The sequence below is a fragment of the Struthio camelus genome, chromosome 3 (assembly GCF_040807025.1).
Source record: "Struthio camelus isolate bStrCam1 chromosome 3, bStrCam1.hap1, whole genome shotgun sequence".
Lineage (NCBI taxonomy): Eukaryota > Metazoa > Chordata > Aves > Struthioniformes > Struthionidae > Struthio > Struthio camelus.
This window is the reverse complement of record NC_090944.1, coordinates 129862900-129880467: the sequence shown is the minus strand read 5'-3', so window position 1 is coordinate 129880467 and position 17568 is coordinate 129862900. Positions and strand designations below refer to the sequence as shown.

The following is a 17568-nucleotide window of genomic DNA, read 5'->3' as shown; positions in this document are numbered from 1 at the left end:
TTTTAGGATCGTGCAGCATGAACCTCTTGCTGTGTTTTATAAGCATACTCACAGCCACTTTTCTAACAGGAGCTCTGCTATTATCTGGGTTTTGTTTATTGGACAGTGTGGTTCAGTGGGTCCTGAGCCCCAGTATTTGAGGAACATCTTCTCTCATATGTCCCTAGGCAAACGTAGTTCACGGCGATGCCGAGACAATTGGTGCTTGCAGCCCTGCTTTCTAGCGAGCGCAGCCCTTCTCCCTGAACATTTTGCTTTCTGAATGACTTTCTTTTGGCAGCCTGCCGGAGCTCAAGTTCCGAAACATCACTAGCATTTTTCTTCTGTGGTGAACTTCTAATTAGTGTACTTCATTTCTCTATTTAGTTGTGATCATGCTCGACTGCCTCTGTGCTCAGAAGGTACATGGCTTGCTACTTTTAGTCATGTTGAAAATAACTTATAGAAACTCTTAGTTTTGGATTGTGGCATTTATTTTCATTGTCTAGATAATTTTTAGCATGACATGTTCTGAAAAAACATGTATCTGCACCAAGGTTCAAAATACATGTATTTGTGTGTGTATTCACATTGACTAAGAAAATGAGATGAATTATGCTGCACGCTTTTTAAAGTCTCGTTGGCAGTGCAGAAATACAACTAAGATTTTTTTACTTTTGAGATTTCAGAGTATATTTAAAGTGATTCAGGTCTCTGTGGGGTAGTTTTGTAACCCTTCTTTCACTTCTTGTTTTCTGCTGTTTGTCCTTTCTTACACAGTTGACCGCACCATGTCAGGAAGCATCCAATGCTGGCAAGCATTCTGCCTGACTAAACCTCTTTAGCCTTGCCAGCAAACATGCTGCAGCGCTGGAAACCCACTGGGGTGGACATGTCCATGTAATTCATACTTTGACACTCTGCAAAACCTGTTGAGTTGCTTGTTGAGTTTTCAGCACTAATATGTCTATCAGTAACTTGTCTCAGAAATATGTAATCCCACTGGCGCACACACACACAAAGGAAAGAAAAAAATCAGACGTAGGGTGTGAGAACAGAGCTCATTCAAATGTGGTAAGAGTGGAGCTGCCAAAGTCCCTTGTACTATGTTCAAAATGTATGGTTGAATTGCCGCTTTCAGCGTACTGTGCACATGTAGTGCCTCAAGTTTCTTGACTGAAAAATAACTGAGAGTTATTTTCATATGCAGTTGCATACGCTCTGATTTCTTGTATGGCAAAGTCTTACTGTGGATGTATAGATGTTGGTACCTGCGGGACAGAACTGACCCGGCCTGCCTGCTATATATCCTGTGTCTGGAAGCAGCTGTTTTCGTTCAGAGCAGGATACTAATCGGCAATGTTTCCTACTAGGTTGTTTTACCTTCCCTGGCATGTTTGAGGCTAGCAGTGTATGAAGAAGGAGGGAAATTTATTGGTCATCGGATATTACCTGTCTCAGCAATTCGGCCAGGTAAACTTTTTTCTCCATTGAGACGTACATTGTGTAGCAAAAAGAAACAGCAAGCCAGAATTTCAACTACAGTAGATCCAACAGCAGTTTTGCAGATTTGTAGCAACTGGGAATTTCAATAATATATCTTATCTTCAAACAGGAAGATACCATATTTCACCAGAAATTTAAATCTCATTTAAATCTAGCTTTCTCATGTAAATGAACTAGGAAAACTAATAGCGTTAAGCATCATGGCTGGCACTTGCTGGTCTGCAGTAGGTCAACTGCATGTTCACAAGTTTATGCTAGTAAGTGCAGTTTCCTCTTTTGAGAGGAAAGAGGGCAGCAGCAGCCAATTTTGGTATGAGAATGGGAGAGTGCTTGGAAGGAAAGCAAAGCATGCTCCTGTAATGTAATTTTACAGGCATGCATGGAAGGACTGACGGTGGATATGCAAGCCGTTGTGTCTGTGCGAAACTTTAAAATGAGCCTAGAATTATTTTACCTTTATTGTTGAAAATTTTAAAGATCATTTCTGGTCTCTTCCAAATCTTACTATTACTGTTACTGTAATTCATTTGGCCACTCGACTGGAAATTATCTTGTTTGAGAACTCAGCCCCAATTTTCCAGGTGAGGGTCTTACTTGTTAGGTTTATTTCAAAAGGATATGGTGACGCTGGCCTTTTGAGCAAGGGAAGTGTCCGACTTCAACACCAGCTTTCCTGTGACAGGAGGGATAGGAACCCAAAATAGGACAAGCGCGCGGGCCGTGTCTGCAGCTTCATTCACAGTGTAAAAGGAAGGATATACGTGTCTACGCTACACCTGAGCTAGCCAGTCCCAGCAGTAGCACAAAACTCATATGTCCCTGTATCTAGCGGTTGTTTGTCGATATTTTGCCTGGAGGTTGCCTGAGCTCGAGTAACCTGTAAACAGTCCCTTCTTCTGCTGTGACAGGTGACAGCAAGGGACTTGTAAGAAGTCCTCCAAGCCTTGTCTTGGCTGGTGTGGGTCGTCTGGCCTCAGCACGAGTGCAGATGGACTAGGTGGAGCTTGCTGCTGGGCACGTCCCTGCAGCAGCATTTCCTCACCAGTCTAATCTGAAGACTCACTTCTCTTTCCCGTGTCCCTTCCTCCTCTCTTGCCTGCTCCTGGCCATGCGTTCCTGGCCGTTCTGCTGTGCCAGCTCTGTCAATCAATAGATCTTTGAGTCTTTGAGTCAACCCAGTCTGTAAGTCGAACACAAATCCACTTTTTTATGCTGAATGAGTTTTCTGCTGGGTTCATAGATAAAATTGCCTTATGAAGGATTTGAGGAGTGCCAGAGCAAGGTGATGGGAGAGAAGGAAGGGTGGCTGTGAATGGGAAGCAGGATTTCCCTCTTGTGGTGGAAGTGCGCTCTTAAACTTGTATGAGCCTCATTCATGGCAGTCACCCTTTGAGCAACACAGCCTATTCAGAAGAGCGCTAAAGTACCTGCTTTTAAGTTCGTGCTTTTGAGAACAAAGGCCCCTATGTTAAATCATACAAGCGCTTTTGAGAGCTTCTACCCATAGGCCAACCTTCTGTCCTTTTGACTCTGGTGATCGTTTGTTTAGAGCATGTGATGGAGAACAGCATGATTATTTCAGTTTGTGTACGTGCTGAAAATCTGCTGTGGAGCTCAAGGGAGCTGAGAAACGTTTGTAATATGTGTTCTCTTTTTGTTTTAATTTCTGGGAGAATACCCACACTGGAGTGAGGCAATATTGAAAACTATCATACAGTTAAACAAATCCACAGAGTTACTGTTATTCCCAAAGCGAGGACTGAACCATTTTATACTCCTGAGTACGCAGCGGTTTATCTGAGGATCTCCCCAGATGAGGGTATCCTGCCGCTGACTTGTTTTCTACCGCTGCCTGTATGTACAGCTCCATAATCCTGCCTTAGGAGAGCCGCTGCAGCTGTGGTGCTGGAGGCACAAATTCATGAGGCAGAGGGTGCAGCTTTGCAGCACTGCTAAGCTTTGGCAGTTTGCTGGGGCTGAAAAGAAAGTCCCTTTCTCCCACCCCTAGCCATGCTCTCCCATCACTGTCTTTAAACTGGCAGTCTGTTGGGGAGCTAAACGGATAGAAAACTCTTCACAGTTTCCAAAAGTTGCCTTTTCTGAAGTTGAGCTGGCTGAGCTGTCTATCTATAGAGCCAGACAAGCGTCAATGCACAGGAGAAGGAGCAGGAGTGGGTGGAGAAGGGGACTGGGGACGGCCAGTAGCTTGGCTAAGCCGTGTTGTAACGCTGTGCCCTTACTGTCGTAGGACAGCTTTCAAAACTGTCAGCAAATTATCTTTTTTATAATACATTTCTAAGGTTGGTAACATGATAGAATTAATTCTGACACGCTCTTTAGACAAACAGTGCCACATTGCCGTTGTCGTTTAATTAGATACTGTGTTGTGGATGGACTAGGGCATCTCAATTTTATTGACAGTTCAGGTTCCTGAGTACTAGGGGAGTTACTTCTGGAAGAAAAAGTAAGAGCTCCAAAACTAAAAAAAAATCTAGCCAGAAGGAATAAAATAGAATGTATCATAAATAATATAAATGACAATTTAGCATCAGTCAGGGACTTAAAAATAAAGGAGAAATGCTCTTTTGAACTGCAGTGTCCTGTGCTTTTCTAACGGTCCCTTGTCTGTAAGCCTCGCTCTGAAAACCTTAAGGTAAAACTTTCCCTACCAGGAGTTCCTGGAGTTGCTGGCTCAGTTGGAGCCACGTTGTAAATGACAAGTGATAGCACAATTACATTGGAAATACCCAGTTTATGCTCTGAACTGGATGGCTCTTATTTTACAGGCTATCACTACATCTGTTTGAGGAATGAAAGGAACCAACCTTTGACCCTGCCAGCTCTCTTTGTGTACATAGAGGTCAAGGACTATGTACCCGATACTTATGCAGGTAATTTTGTGAAATTTTCCTGCTGGGAGATATAAAGGTTAATTGAAATGCAAAATGGATGTGGTGTCAATGACCTGTTGTAATGGGGCAGCATTTGCTTGAGCAAACCACTGCATCTGATGGATCATTATGTTTCATCACTCATGCAGAACAGCTTAATTTGTAGCAATCCACCTGTGGTTTAGGATCAGAGCAAACTCTTTAATTTTCAGCACACTTTGTATGACTCCAAAGGAGGAAGCCTCCCAGGCTTTTGCCACTGAAACACAAATGAAACTTTGTTTACGTGACACAGTTGTATGTAGCTATCCCTTAAGCAGAGGGAAGTCCATAACGTAGAGTGCTGTATTTTGGAATCAGCTATAAAGCAGGATAGGTTCAAAGATCGTATTGTGCATGTTCGGTTAAAAGAAATGTATTCTGTATAGCTGTTTCAATTGTAGAGCAAAAGGATTTTTATTAATGCTCCTTGTTGTGCCTCATGTCTTGGAGCAGGAGCCAAGCTGGCCATTGCTGAAAGTCTATGGAAATCCATCATAAAACACCATGTGTGCGAAAATGCACATCCATGTCACCCAAGCGCAAACTCAAAGACGTATTAAAGAGCTCAGCCAAAGCAGCGTCTTTTATCTGCCTCATTTTTCTCTTAGCTCTCCGTAACAATAACGAATAGTGATCAGGCTCACTATTGGTGAATCAATACTGCCAGCACATGTTCCCCCTGCTGGAGTTTGATGTCCCATTTTAGAGTGCTTGTACATGATAATTGTACTCCCTTCCACTGCTAATTCTAGAGCCTAAGAATACTTCTAAAGAGCAGATCTATAGAAAAAGCATCTCTCTTTCTTAAAGCCTGAGGAACACTCGAACCATAACATAAGGGGCTTGGAACTGAAGTATTTCCTTCATTTCTAGATGTGATCGAGGCCTTATCCAATCCAATTAGATATGTAAACTTGATGGAGCAGAGAGCTAAGCAGCTGGCAGCACTGACACTGGAAGATGAGGAAGAGGTAAAGAAAGAGGTAAGGGAGGTTTCACAGTCTCTGGAAATTATGTTACAGTATTTGAAAGCACCTTCCTTGCCCAGAAGGACAAATATTGAAAGTCCTTATGTGGAACTATATGTGGTAATTACTTAAGCACCTTTAAAAATCCTATCCGGAGTTAGGCTTGGGTATATTACTGCTGAGTAACGTTGTGCTCGCTATGCATTTCTACTGAAGTCAGCATGTTACGAGTAGAGCAAATCCAGAGGTAAAGAGATACCAAAGCTGAATGAAAAGCCATGCTAGACGTTAATGATTTACAGCTTTATTATTTCATAAATGAAGATCATCATAAGTCATCTTCTGGTATTCATCAGTCTGATGCTGGAGTTCCCCTTGTAAAAATGACAACTCTGTATCAGTAGCTCTTCCTGAAAATATTACAAATATTCCAGAATTTCAGGCTCTGTTTATAGCACTTTGTTTCTGGAGAGCTTATTCTGTACAGAAGCATTCACACCTCACAGATTCTGATGTCTCTACACCCTTCTCATGAGCAAAGAAGCACTAAAGAGACCTAAGACCATTATAGAATAATTTGGGTTGGAAAGGACCTCTGGACGTCAGTCTCTCATGAGTCTAAGAGAGAGAGAGATGAAGGAGGAGACCATAGTGTGACTTAAGTGTTCAGGCCTATTGCTGTAGCTTAGTTGAAAGCTGTGGGAGCCGGATTGTCAGTGGTTTGGTGTGTGTTTGGGATATGTGTGGTTACCTAAGGACTAGCCTTTAAACCCCATTTTTCTGTATAATTGCAGATACTGTGCATACAAATACAGCAATGTAATTTTGAGCATTCTTGAAAGTACTGACAGTTTAGCTTTTGTCTCCTATATACTCTATGATGTATTTTTATCTGTAGGGAGGAATTCAAAGCAATTAGAAAGATTCAGCTTTAGTCGACATCACTTGGACATCTTCTAGCAATATTTGAAAAGATCAACCTTGTATTTTAAAAATGGCTTGTGTCAGATGTTGGGCATGTCATGTGAATCAAAAGGCGCTCTGTGCAGATCCCTGGCAAACGTGGAGAAATGCTCTGTAACTGCTGAACTGCTCTTAGCTATGGTGTCTGTCTTCTTCAATTCTCAGATGTGCAAAACCTCATGTGAACTAGATTTTGTAGCCAAGAATACATTCCCAAAGCAGACCAGATGAGTGAAAGTCATTACAATTCAGTGGCCAACAATCTACTCTTTGTGGAGTGTCACAAGTTTGGCTGAATGAGGACACTGTGAAAAGCCCAATAGTATCTTAGACGTTTATCTAGGACGCTCTGCACATGAGAGTCTATTTTAATAGCAAGTGTGTTTTTTTTTTTTTTTAACATAATGCTTTAAATACCTCTAGAGGTCATTTTTACTTTTGAAAAACTACAGATTTCCCTGGTCTGTACAGGCTTATTTGTTAGTTTAAGAAAAATTCTGTCACGGAATACCTTTTAAAGCAACTAGGAAGAGGGGAAGTTGCATTGCAATGCAAGGCTTAGGTAACATTACCGTATGTCAAGGAGCTTGAAAGCTCGTAGAATAAAGGAGCTAGGTTTGAAGTAGCAGAGAAATACCTTTAAAAGGAAACTATAATGATTGTGGCCATGCATTTCCTAAAAATATATAACCATTTAAGTAGATGCAGCAGCAGGGGATATGTGCAAAACTGCCACTTTTTCTCCCAGTCTAGGTACACCATTCTTACCTTGTATTTACAAACATACATTGTAGGTAAGATATTTGGCAGCTGGGCTGCACTTGGGAGTCTCGAGTTGCCCAGTCTCTAAAATAACATTTTCATCAGCCAGCAGGGCTGGCGAAAGTGTAAGAGATCGGTTTTGTTCACTTGCATTGGCACGTGAGAATCACCTTGGTTAATAATTGCAAGTATGCTCAATGGCGGTGGAGTTAAATAATTCCAAGTGTGTTTGCCAGAAATGTACACATAAGCGCACCTGGATTGAGTTTTTCTAGGTACCATTTCAAATCTACCCGTTACTACTGTTTGTGTCCAGCGCTGCGCTATCTCCTAGCGCTGATTCCTGCCATGCGCCCCTCTCCTTCTCCTCGCACACATGTATTTATCTGACCTGGGTTCTTGCAGCTGTCAAAACAGAGGGGAACTGAGAGCTTTCCTCTTTGCTGTTTTGAAGTTTAAGCTGCATTCTTGTAAGACGTTCCTCAGACTTCTTGCAAAACAGTAGCCAGATAAGCTACTTAATAATGAATTATTTTTGAACAGCTAAATTAGCCTTTCTTTAGGCTTAGAATTACACTGTTTGTTAATTAGCAATGTAGTAACATAAATCAAGAACACTGAAGAACTGATAAAATCTACAGCAGCTGTTCTGTATTATTTTGCAGCATTCCCATCTTGAACATGACACGAAGTCCTAGCTTTAGGTTTCTGATCAGTACTTCAAAGCTTTACTTCAGCCTGGTCTTAGAGTGCAGATAGAACTGTTCTGCAGATAGGATTTCACAGCACAAAAGCACTGAAATACCTGCGCTGTGGGGTTTGCACGTTTAACTGCGCTCGTCTGAACGTGTACCAAGTTTCTGTGTGTGTATGGATAGTGAAGTTGCCCTGTGCAGTGCCCTTTGCAGACCGGACGAAGGAGCCATTCAGAGATTTGCAGTGAGGAGTTCCTAGGTGTGTATTTATCCCTGCCTGAAGCAGTGATGTAAGTAGCTCCTACGTTTTCATCCCCACAGTCATGGGAGTAGAAGCGTATAGGGGTCTAGAAGAGGTTGGCCAGAGTAGAAGGCATGTCTGCTGCGCCTGCTGGTGTGTAGTGTCCCTGGGGACATGCATAATTCCTGCTCCAGAGCCATGTCAGGGAGTCAGGAGGTCTAGGTGCCTCACTAATGTGTCTGAAGATGAAAGCAGCAGAACATCTGACCTCTTATTTCTACCCATAGAACAGTGTTGAAATGGAAACCATTATTTAAAATGAAGATTTAGGCATAATTTCCCAAATTACTATGATCAGACCAAGTTGCAGTAACAAGAAGTTAAGACCATCTGACAGTTCTTGTAGGGAGACCTTGTTTTGACTTATCCTTTGCCAAGGAAGGTAGAGACAAAATCACGTAAGTGCTGCTGTAGTTCTTTGTCCTTTCAAAATCACGTAAGTGCTGCTGTAGTTCTTTGTCCTTTCAAAATCACGTAAGTGCTGCTGTAGTTCTTTGTCCTTTCAAAATCACGTAAGTGCTGCTGTAGTTCTTTGTCCTTTGCGGACCTCCCCTGTGGGATGCACACGTTCTCCCAGTGCCCCTGGAGAAAGCTGCGTCTCCAGACATACGCAGGCTGCTGCAGAAGCAGTGAAAACTGCAGGCACAGCTCTGCAGTCTGCCACTGCAGCACAGATACACTCAGTGCCAGAGGAGGATCTCCCAACCCAAATACGTTTCAGCGCCTTTTTGCTGTAAAAATAAAAATGCAAACTGTGTAAGTATGTACCCATGTGGTCTCGGTCTCTCTACTTAAACATATCATGTTAAAAAAGACATGGCGATATATAGAGTAGAAACCATTTTCCATGAATATTAAAACTATAAAAGATAAGGTTAGATTATAGCGTGTATTTAAAAAAGGAGCCTAGAATATTCTCTATTAAGGGAAAATCATGTTTACTTTAGCATTCTGGGTGATGAATTATGAGAACAGAAAGTGCTTTATAATGAGATTAGATTGCTTGATGCACTGAAAATTACTCTTTATTCACTTCCTGATCCTGTCTCGTATTTCTACTTTAGTTTCTGAAAGCAGATGTTTTCTGTCCAAAACTGGCAGGCTGTATTAGTAGTTTCTCAACAAGCCATGATGTAGCATTTCACACCTTACAAACCTAGCCACAAAAAAGATGAAACCCGCTTTCACATGCAGTAGCTTTTAGGGTACAAACTTGCCAGAAGTTAGAAATTCTAGCTTTATTTGTGTTAAATGTTGATGATCCAGATGGGAAATGTTCTTTTTGTTAAATTAATGAACTGCCTACGGTGAGGAGTATATATTTATATGGCCACAGCTCTTGCCAATCACATCGTTCTACTATCATAAATATTGGTCAGGTCATCTTTTGCTTTTATTTTACTGCAGTTATTCCTGCTTGAGATAAATGAAGTGGTTAGCGTGGTTTTCAATGGCATAATGCTTCTGACTGCAGCGTTTTCAGACTATATTTTGCCTCTGTTGATGCAGTGGCAGGCTGCTATTTTGCAAGGGTGGGGTAATCAAGGGGGAAAAAAAAACGTGCAGTATCCTGCTTCTGCATGTAATTTGATTACCATCGAAGAATGAAATGGAAGCAGCTGAAGGAACAAATCCAGGACTCCCCTCGGACACCATGGCAACTGGCCCTTCGTAGGGACACGGAGAAGCCGGGGGTGGCCGTTTCAAAATCAAAATTGCTTTGAATGGCTTTGCTTGCTGAGCACTGGCTGCTCGCTTGTCGTTTACAAACTGATGGCCGCGAGGACGATTGCACGATGTTCAGTGCATAGTGCAATGTACGCTGTAAACCTGAGCCTTCAGGAAACTGGAGAGAAAGAAAAGCTTGTGGAAAATGCTTAAATATTTGGATACCACAGATGTTTTTTATGCAGCAGGATGGAGGTACTGTTTACATATTATCCTTGGAGCGTGATTACAAGAATGTAACATCTTGGGAATCAGAAGTATGTCTCTGTGCTGTGAGAAATGGTGAATAACGATAGTGCTGTGTGTATCTGTGAGTTTAAAAGTAATTTTGTATACACGTTTTTGTTCACAGCAGGGATTTGAGCAATAATTTTGTGCCAGCTTCTACATTATTTCTAGAAAGGTTTTATAGCAAAGAACAATGCTTTCATACTTCAGTAAAATACAGATTTCACATCTGCGGCAGCTAATATATACTGTACTGAAAAATGTCCCTGTTGAGTTATATCTACTTAGAATAAAAATACTTCTTCAGAATAATACTTGCTCTATTTCTTCTTGAAATTTACCCTGCAAAAATGAACCACCTGGATTACCAGGCCCCTTAAAGCTACTTTTTTTTCCTTTTTTTTAAAGTTTTTTTTTTTTTATGGCCTTTACAGAATTTTACAATGTAAAAAGGGAGTAAACTAGATCTGAAAACAAATGATTTTGAATCTGTTACTTAAGAGTAATGTAAATCATTATGTATTTTCAGATTGACCATGGAGAGGCACCATCAGAGGCCAACAATGAACCTAGGCCAACACCAGCAGAAAATGGAGTAAATTGCACTGCCTCTCTTACACCGAAACCAGCAACTCAGGTTGTCCATAGCCAACCAGCACCAGGTAAAATCTCTGTAAAATAAATCTGGCTAAAGATTTTTCATGTGCTTTAAAGAATAAAGGTTTCTTTTTTTTTTTTTTTTTTTTTTAATAAAACAGGTGGGCATTTCCCCCCTACTTTATTATGCTCTTATGGCCTTCCCCCCTACTTTATTATGCTCTTATGGCCAGTCTTTTTCAAATATACAAGTATCTTCTACTTAAGAGAGTTGCCTTTGGGCTGAAATTGAAGTTCATTATGGCAAGAAAGTTTGCCATTGTTTTTTTTTGTTGTTGTTTTAAGTGCAGGAATCGCTTTAAATTACTTTTACAAATATGCCTAATTTGTGCATGTAGTTAGATCTTATTCCATATACAACATACACTCTTAGATATTTATATATTCTGTGTTAATGTTTCCTCTATAATAAATGCTTGCTAAAGCACAGTGTTTATAATTTTATGACTGCAGTCTTCATAGGCTTGATCTAACTGACTTCCAAGGAGCTGGATTCATCTCATGTTCAGAAATTTTGCACTATCACCGTAATATAAGCAGTTGTACTAACCGTCAGCCTAATACCACTTAAATGACTCAGATGAGTGGTATCAGTGAGTTCCTTCTCATAAGTAAAACAAGGAAGCTCCGGTGGGTTTTTGGAAGGTTACTTTTTGGTGTTGGTTCACAGGACTAGCGTTGCTTTCCATGTTGCTACTTTTCTGTTCAAGAGATGTGTTTTCTCAAATGATTAATGAATACTTATGTTAGCATATCTTCTGTGTCACCTGCCATATTTTAGCATACAATCAAACAGCACAATAATGTCTGTTGTTTTAAAAGAATCAGTCAGTCATCTCTTTTACCTCTAGGTTCGGTGAAAGCACCTGCAAAGACAGAAGATCTTATTCAGAGTGTCCTCACAGGTAATAAATACACAGTTTGCTACATGAACGATAAGCTTTTTTGTCAAGAGGAACACACATTTTTGTGAAATGGCCCATCTGGCTTAGACATTTCTTTGTGTGATTATGACTTCAGTAAGTCATAGAAAGTGCATGTACCAGCTCTTCTTCCTCAGCTTTGAAGCGTGACACATTTGAGCACCCATTTCATGAGATTAGTATTGGGTCCCTACAGGGAATTTTTTTTTTAAATGTCCTATTTTTACAATCTTACAGGCACAGCACTGTCTTACCATCTCATGCAGACAAAAAAATAGCATTATTATCAAAATGGAAGCTAAGCCTGCTCCAAATATTGTGAACAGTAGTGAAAGCATTTTGTCTCCATTAGCCTTGCAGCCCTCTCATCACTCCGGCAAAACTGGAACTGCTCTGTTACACTAAGTAAACTGTCTGTCAGTCAGGTAGCGCCCTATTGTTCAACTGGGAGTCGTATCCACAAACTTAGAGACAGATTTTAGGTTGCAAATCTCATAATTCAGTTTATTTTCTAGTCATTTCCTTACCTTAGACCTCACTCCATGTCCAAATCTTGTGAAGGCCTAGATTTAGGTGTGGAAAACATAGAACACATGCAAGTCAGTGTGCTGTTTACCTTGCAGTCTCCCCCATCAACAGCAGGAAGAGACTGGCCCTGTGTGTGGAAGTACCTGCTGATTTCATGCGCTCATTCTGCAGAGAGGTGTGGGAACAGGTCTTCAGTTTGCCTTTCCTAGACCTGCCTCCCCAGATCACACAAGCCGAGGATCCTTTCCACTGCTGTTTTGTTTTTTTTTTTTTTTAAGTGCTCACCAGTCAAAGACATCCTTGGAAAAACTGCTTTCTGGTCTCATGTTATGCTAGAAAGCACTTCAGTGCTACGGGCCACTCAGGGAGTATGGATTCTCTCATGTAAAGTAATTTACCACGGGCACATCTGTATCAGAGCAGTCAACTGTTTGGGCTGCATACATCTCTTATCCAATTCTTTCTCGTTCTCTGATAGTTCTCAATAGGTGCTCCCTTCTCATCTCTTCCCCCTGTACAGGCAGCAATTGCTGTTTGGTTTACCAGCAGGGCACATTACTAAATGCGCTACTGCAAAGCAAAGCTTGTCTGAAAATGTTCTTCTCGGGTCACATTGGCTATCTTTTGTTACTCTGCCAGCTAGTTGCCTTCCTGATGGACGTCCAGGCCCCCTCATCTCATCCGCTGCCAATCCGTTTAGCTTTAGCTCTGATATGGTAGGGCTAGTGAGAGGATGGAACTACGTCTAAGACACTTGGCTATGACTATGTCTTCTGACATCATGATCCGGGCAGTGGGCTTGGTATCTTTCACTGTAATATGATGCTGCCGTTGCTATTGCTGGCAGTGGCTAAGAAGCTATGAGCCTCCTGAAGTGCATCTCTGCCATGGCCGTGAGCACCGCTTATGCGGTCTGATCTCTTGCAGATCAGACTAGCAGACACAGAGCTCCTGCTGTGGTCAGTGTTTTCGGGGTAGAACGTCCTAGATAGCTGCTATTCTGAGTGAGAGCGCTGGAGTGCCGTTCTCAGCACTTAGCTACTAGAACGGCCCTGCCATCCTTTGCTGGACTGGTAAACAGCTGGCCACGTATCTCACCTGATCCGAGGTCTCCAGGAAGAGAGAGAATAAGTCCTTCCCAGGGTGCCTTGATCCAGTGTCCTGGGTGTGAGTTGAGCTTTTTCAACAGGACGAGATATGTGATACTGTCCTCGCTCACCGCCGATTGTCTGCATCGCCTCATCTTTGGGCTTCAGAAAAGAGGCCTTGCAGAACACAGTCTGAAGGAATTCCTGGTTGCCCATGGGGAGGTGCAGGAGCTGGGAGGGAAGGAGGAAGGAGCTGCACTGGGCATCGTATCAGGACCACTGCCACCAGCCAGCGCCCAGGATGAGGGATGGAGTGCAGGCAGCTGAAGTGCTATTTGAAGGGGTTTCAGACATCAGCATGTTACGTAGCCCCTACGGTTTGCATTTCAGCCATCCATACTCCCTGCCTTGGCAACTGTAGATAATGCAACAGACAACCCGAAACAGCAAAGACAGATGGCTGCTTGTTCCCCCTCAGTTGGTAACATACCCTGGAAAAAAAATCATCTAGAGAGAAAGGAGACTTGAAGTGTTGGTTCAGTGAATACAGAAAAGAACTGTGATCATATCTATGTAACATCATGTTTATATATGTTGGGCTAGCAGGAACCTTTTGCATCTGAAAGAAGTTGAGGAAAGACAGTACGTGTTTTGATTTTGTTGGACATCTTTCTGTTCTAAATTTTCATTTCACTTCCTACTCTTAAATCAGCTCAATTTGCCACAGTATTTTCAATCTTGTTAGTTTATTTCCAGGTAAGTTCACTTAGTTAGTTTGAGCTAGTGCATTTCACTTAACATGGTAAACAAGCATACTTTGTTTCATTCCTCGCTGATGACAGTTTCTGTCTTCTGATAATGTATGGTTGCGGTCAGAGAAAGTGGAAGGGGCTTTTGTTATTACCATTGCAGAAGTGGAAGCACAGACTATTGAGGAGCTAAAACAACAGAAGTCATTTGTTAAGCTTCAGAAGAAGCACTACAAGGAAATGAAGGACCTTGTAAAGAGGCATCACAAGAAAACCACTGATCTTATCAAAGAGCACACTGCAAAGTATAATGAAATCCAAAATGACTACCTGCGACGAAGAGCAGTTTTAGAAAAAACGGCAAAAAGAGACAGTAAGAAAAGGTATGTTGAATGTAGCTTTCTTGGCTTTAATATTAAAGATCTTTACTCAGTCTTATTTTATGGTAAACAAGTACTATGGAGGTGACATTAGGGTACGAATAAAAATCAAACGTATTCCTAGATAAAGTCAAACATTTTGATATAGGGAAACCAGTGTGAATCCTCAGACAAAACTTTCCTCATGATATGCTGCTTCTCCACTAGAAGCCAGGTAAGGTTTTCATGACTTCCTGCCTCCTTCCCTGTAAATTAGGGCGCACAGCATTTGTGCCTGGAGACGCTTTCACCTCTGGTAGTGGTAGGTAACTCAGCTGTACTGGCAACAGCAGCCAGCGGTTTGGTGGTGAGCTTAATCATAAACTATGTGATGCGGCATCTCCTGCATACTGAGAGAGTTCAGAAACCTGACTGCAGCGTGAAAGATCTCCAGCCCATCTGGACAATGTGTTTTACCTTCCTACACAGCTCAGCTGTGGCATGTGTTATCAGAGCACGCCATCATCTCCCATGCTGACCTCCTTTAGGAGAAGAAGTATCAGTTCCATGGGGACTTCTGCCCCACACTTGATAATGTAACTTTATAATGTAGCGCCTTTGTCAAGCAAGGAGAGGGTTTTTCAAGTAGCAACACACAATCCTCTTGCCCATGCTGAGGACCACCACGGTATGCTTTCTGGAGGTGGAGCAACACCTGAGTATCAAAACAAACACAATTTAGTCCTCTGTTATGTTATTTGTGGGCAGAATGGATATTCTGAATTTGTTGACGGAAAGCATTGTCACCAAATTAGAACCCTGGAAAAAAATTGGTGCTGGAGTACAAAGCATCGGATATATTTACGTGAAAGAAACACCTGATAGAGTTATCAGGATCTGACTGCAGTTTAAATGATGATGTGTAGACCACCTGAGGACTCCTTAATGATTGCTTGACTTTGCTTCTGAGTACGCACCCCTTCTGTGCCATGTCTCTTCCTCAGTCGTGCATTGCCCTATCTCTTTGTCTGCTCATGTCATTTTTACTTTAGCTGTTTAGATAGTAATAAAGGAACGTTGCGTTTATCAGTTAAAAATGCAAAGACTATTGTGACTCATTAATCTTTCCACAATTATCATCTTGTTCCTATAGTAGGGGACTCTGCGTGACTCAGGATCATTCCTAACTCCAGGCAAAACTTGACTAAGGATCATTCCTAACTCCAGGCAAAACTTATGCATGCGTAAGAACAGTCAGCGTCTAATATTGTTACAAGTGAGTGTTTAAACAGGCAAGGGTATCCCCTAGGTGGTTCTTTGTCCCTTCAGTGCAGCATTCTCATTTTAACATAATTTATTGCTTGGAGTAATTAGGTAATCACAGAAACCCTTTAATTTTTTGCATAAAATTGATCAGCTGCAGTTCTTAAAGAAGAAAACATTTAAAAAGCAGTAAGAAAATTTCTCAATACTTTTTGGTAGGAAACCATCAGAGAGAAAAGCTACAGGCATTCTCTGGCTGCTAAACTTGTTGATCATACCTCTGATTATAAGTAACTGGGATTCAGGCCGTAAGTCGTCCCTAGAAAGGAGCTTATTCATTTATGCTTGCCTTATGACAGAATGTCATTTGACTTAATAGGAACTTAACAGTCGTGATACATTAGTGTTCAGCTGGCCCTTAACTGTAGCCAGTTTTCAGGTTTCTGGATACTACACTTGAGTTTTCTGAACTCCCTTAATGACTGGTTGTCAGCTACATCCATTGTGACTTTTTATCTGCCGTATTTTCCAAGATGGAGGTGTGGGACAGACAGTGCCAGACAAAACAATTTCATGTTTCTTTCTTTTCTCTAGCATATCCTGTTCAAATTTAAGCAGAAAAACAAACTGAATAAAGAAAATGATTCATTTATCTTTGAGTAAAAAGGATTTGGGTTTTTATTTCATTATGGTCTGACCACAGTTCATTCATGACAGTCAGGCAATAAAAGACTCCACTCCCCTTCGTTACACTGAGTTGTCACAGTAATTTCAGAGAAGTGATTTTCTTTATGTGCAGATGCTAAGAAATCTGAAGGTTAACAAATCTGATGTTGAATTTCAAAAAGACAGGAATATGTATTGAGGGCTTTTCAAACTTGCAAGTACTACATATTATCTCAAGCAGAAAACTTTTGATCGAGTACTGCTTCCCAGCAAAAGGACGGTTTTCATCATTTTAAACTATTACTGAAGCTATTTGCCTGTAACTACAGAGTTCAAATCGCTACTTTATCAGGAGTCCCTGTATCAGATTGTCATGTTGTCGGTGACCAGAAGCAATGGATGCTTTGTGCCCATTTCTAAAATTCAGCCAAGATTTGGTGAAGTTGATGTCTGTGGGGTGATGGGACTATTTGTTTATATCCTTGTATTTTACTGGTGCGGTTCTGAAGTTTCTATTTAATCAACACGCCACTTAAAAGACAGTCTTAGTATTTTAGGTGACGTTTAGAGATAGGCCTTATTTCTTTTCCCCAACAACACAAAGGAAATGCCAGCTTCAAAACATATAGAGGAATGGCATAAATTATTGACCTCAGTATTCGTGAGCGCTCTATCTTGTGGCTCTGTATGTAAACTGACGTCCCCTGTCACACAGACATCACTTAACCTCTTAGCAGAATATTTAAAAACAACACAAATACCGCAAATACGTTTAGGATGCCTTGGGCCGTATCCTCAGATACTGATGAAAGCAGCTTCACGTTATTTTGGCTGAAGGTGCAGTAACGCACAGCAGCTGGGAAGGTGAACCCGAGGGAGAACAGACACGGGCGGCGAGCGCTCTGCCTTGTGATCTCCTTCGGTTTCTCAACAGCACACTCATTTGTTGCCCTCTCTGTTCAGGGCCTTGCTGTTTTGTCCATCTCGGGCACGTTTCCCGAGGTTTCCTAGGCAACTGATTTAACACCTGAGTAGAGCGGTAATCACAGCAGTAGAGCAAGGATACAGCATAATCGTATTTTGTATGTTTTCCTTGGGTTTAGCTGATTAATGGCCCGAGATTTATGTTGCTTTTGCTGTTTATCTTTTTTTTGTTTTTTTCCTTGAGCGGTTTGGTGTTGTCATGTCTCCTTTCACCGTGCCTGTGTATCCTTTCTTCTGTCTTAAGGGGAAAAAAATAAACAACTCTTTGTGTTTGCTCTTTAGCTGCCT

At 41.5% G+C, this 17568-nt stretch overlaps 1 protein-coding gene across 2 annotated transcripts in view; it reads left to right on the top strand.

The window, feature by feature from the left end:
• Positions 1-17568, top strand: part of PLCB1 (phospholipase C beta 1) — a 448697-nt gene that overhangs the window by 352790 nt on the left and 78339 nt on the right. For both annotated transcript variants that reach the window (XM_068940306.1, XM_068940307.1), the window contains exons 21-26: positions 1353-1452; positions 4272-4376; positions 5292-5401; positions 10593-10725; positions 11572-11625; positions 14172-14391. In XM_068940306.1, coding sequence (XP_068796407.1) covers positions 1353-1452; positions 4272-4376; positions 5292-5401; positions 10593-10725; positions 11572-11625; positions 14172-14391 — 722 coding nt within the window. The remainder of the gene's footprint in view (positions 1-1352; positions 1453-4271; positions 4377-5291; positions 5402-10592; positions 10726-11571; positions 11626-14171; positions 14392-17568) is intronic.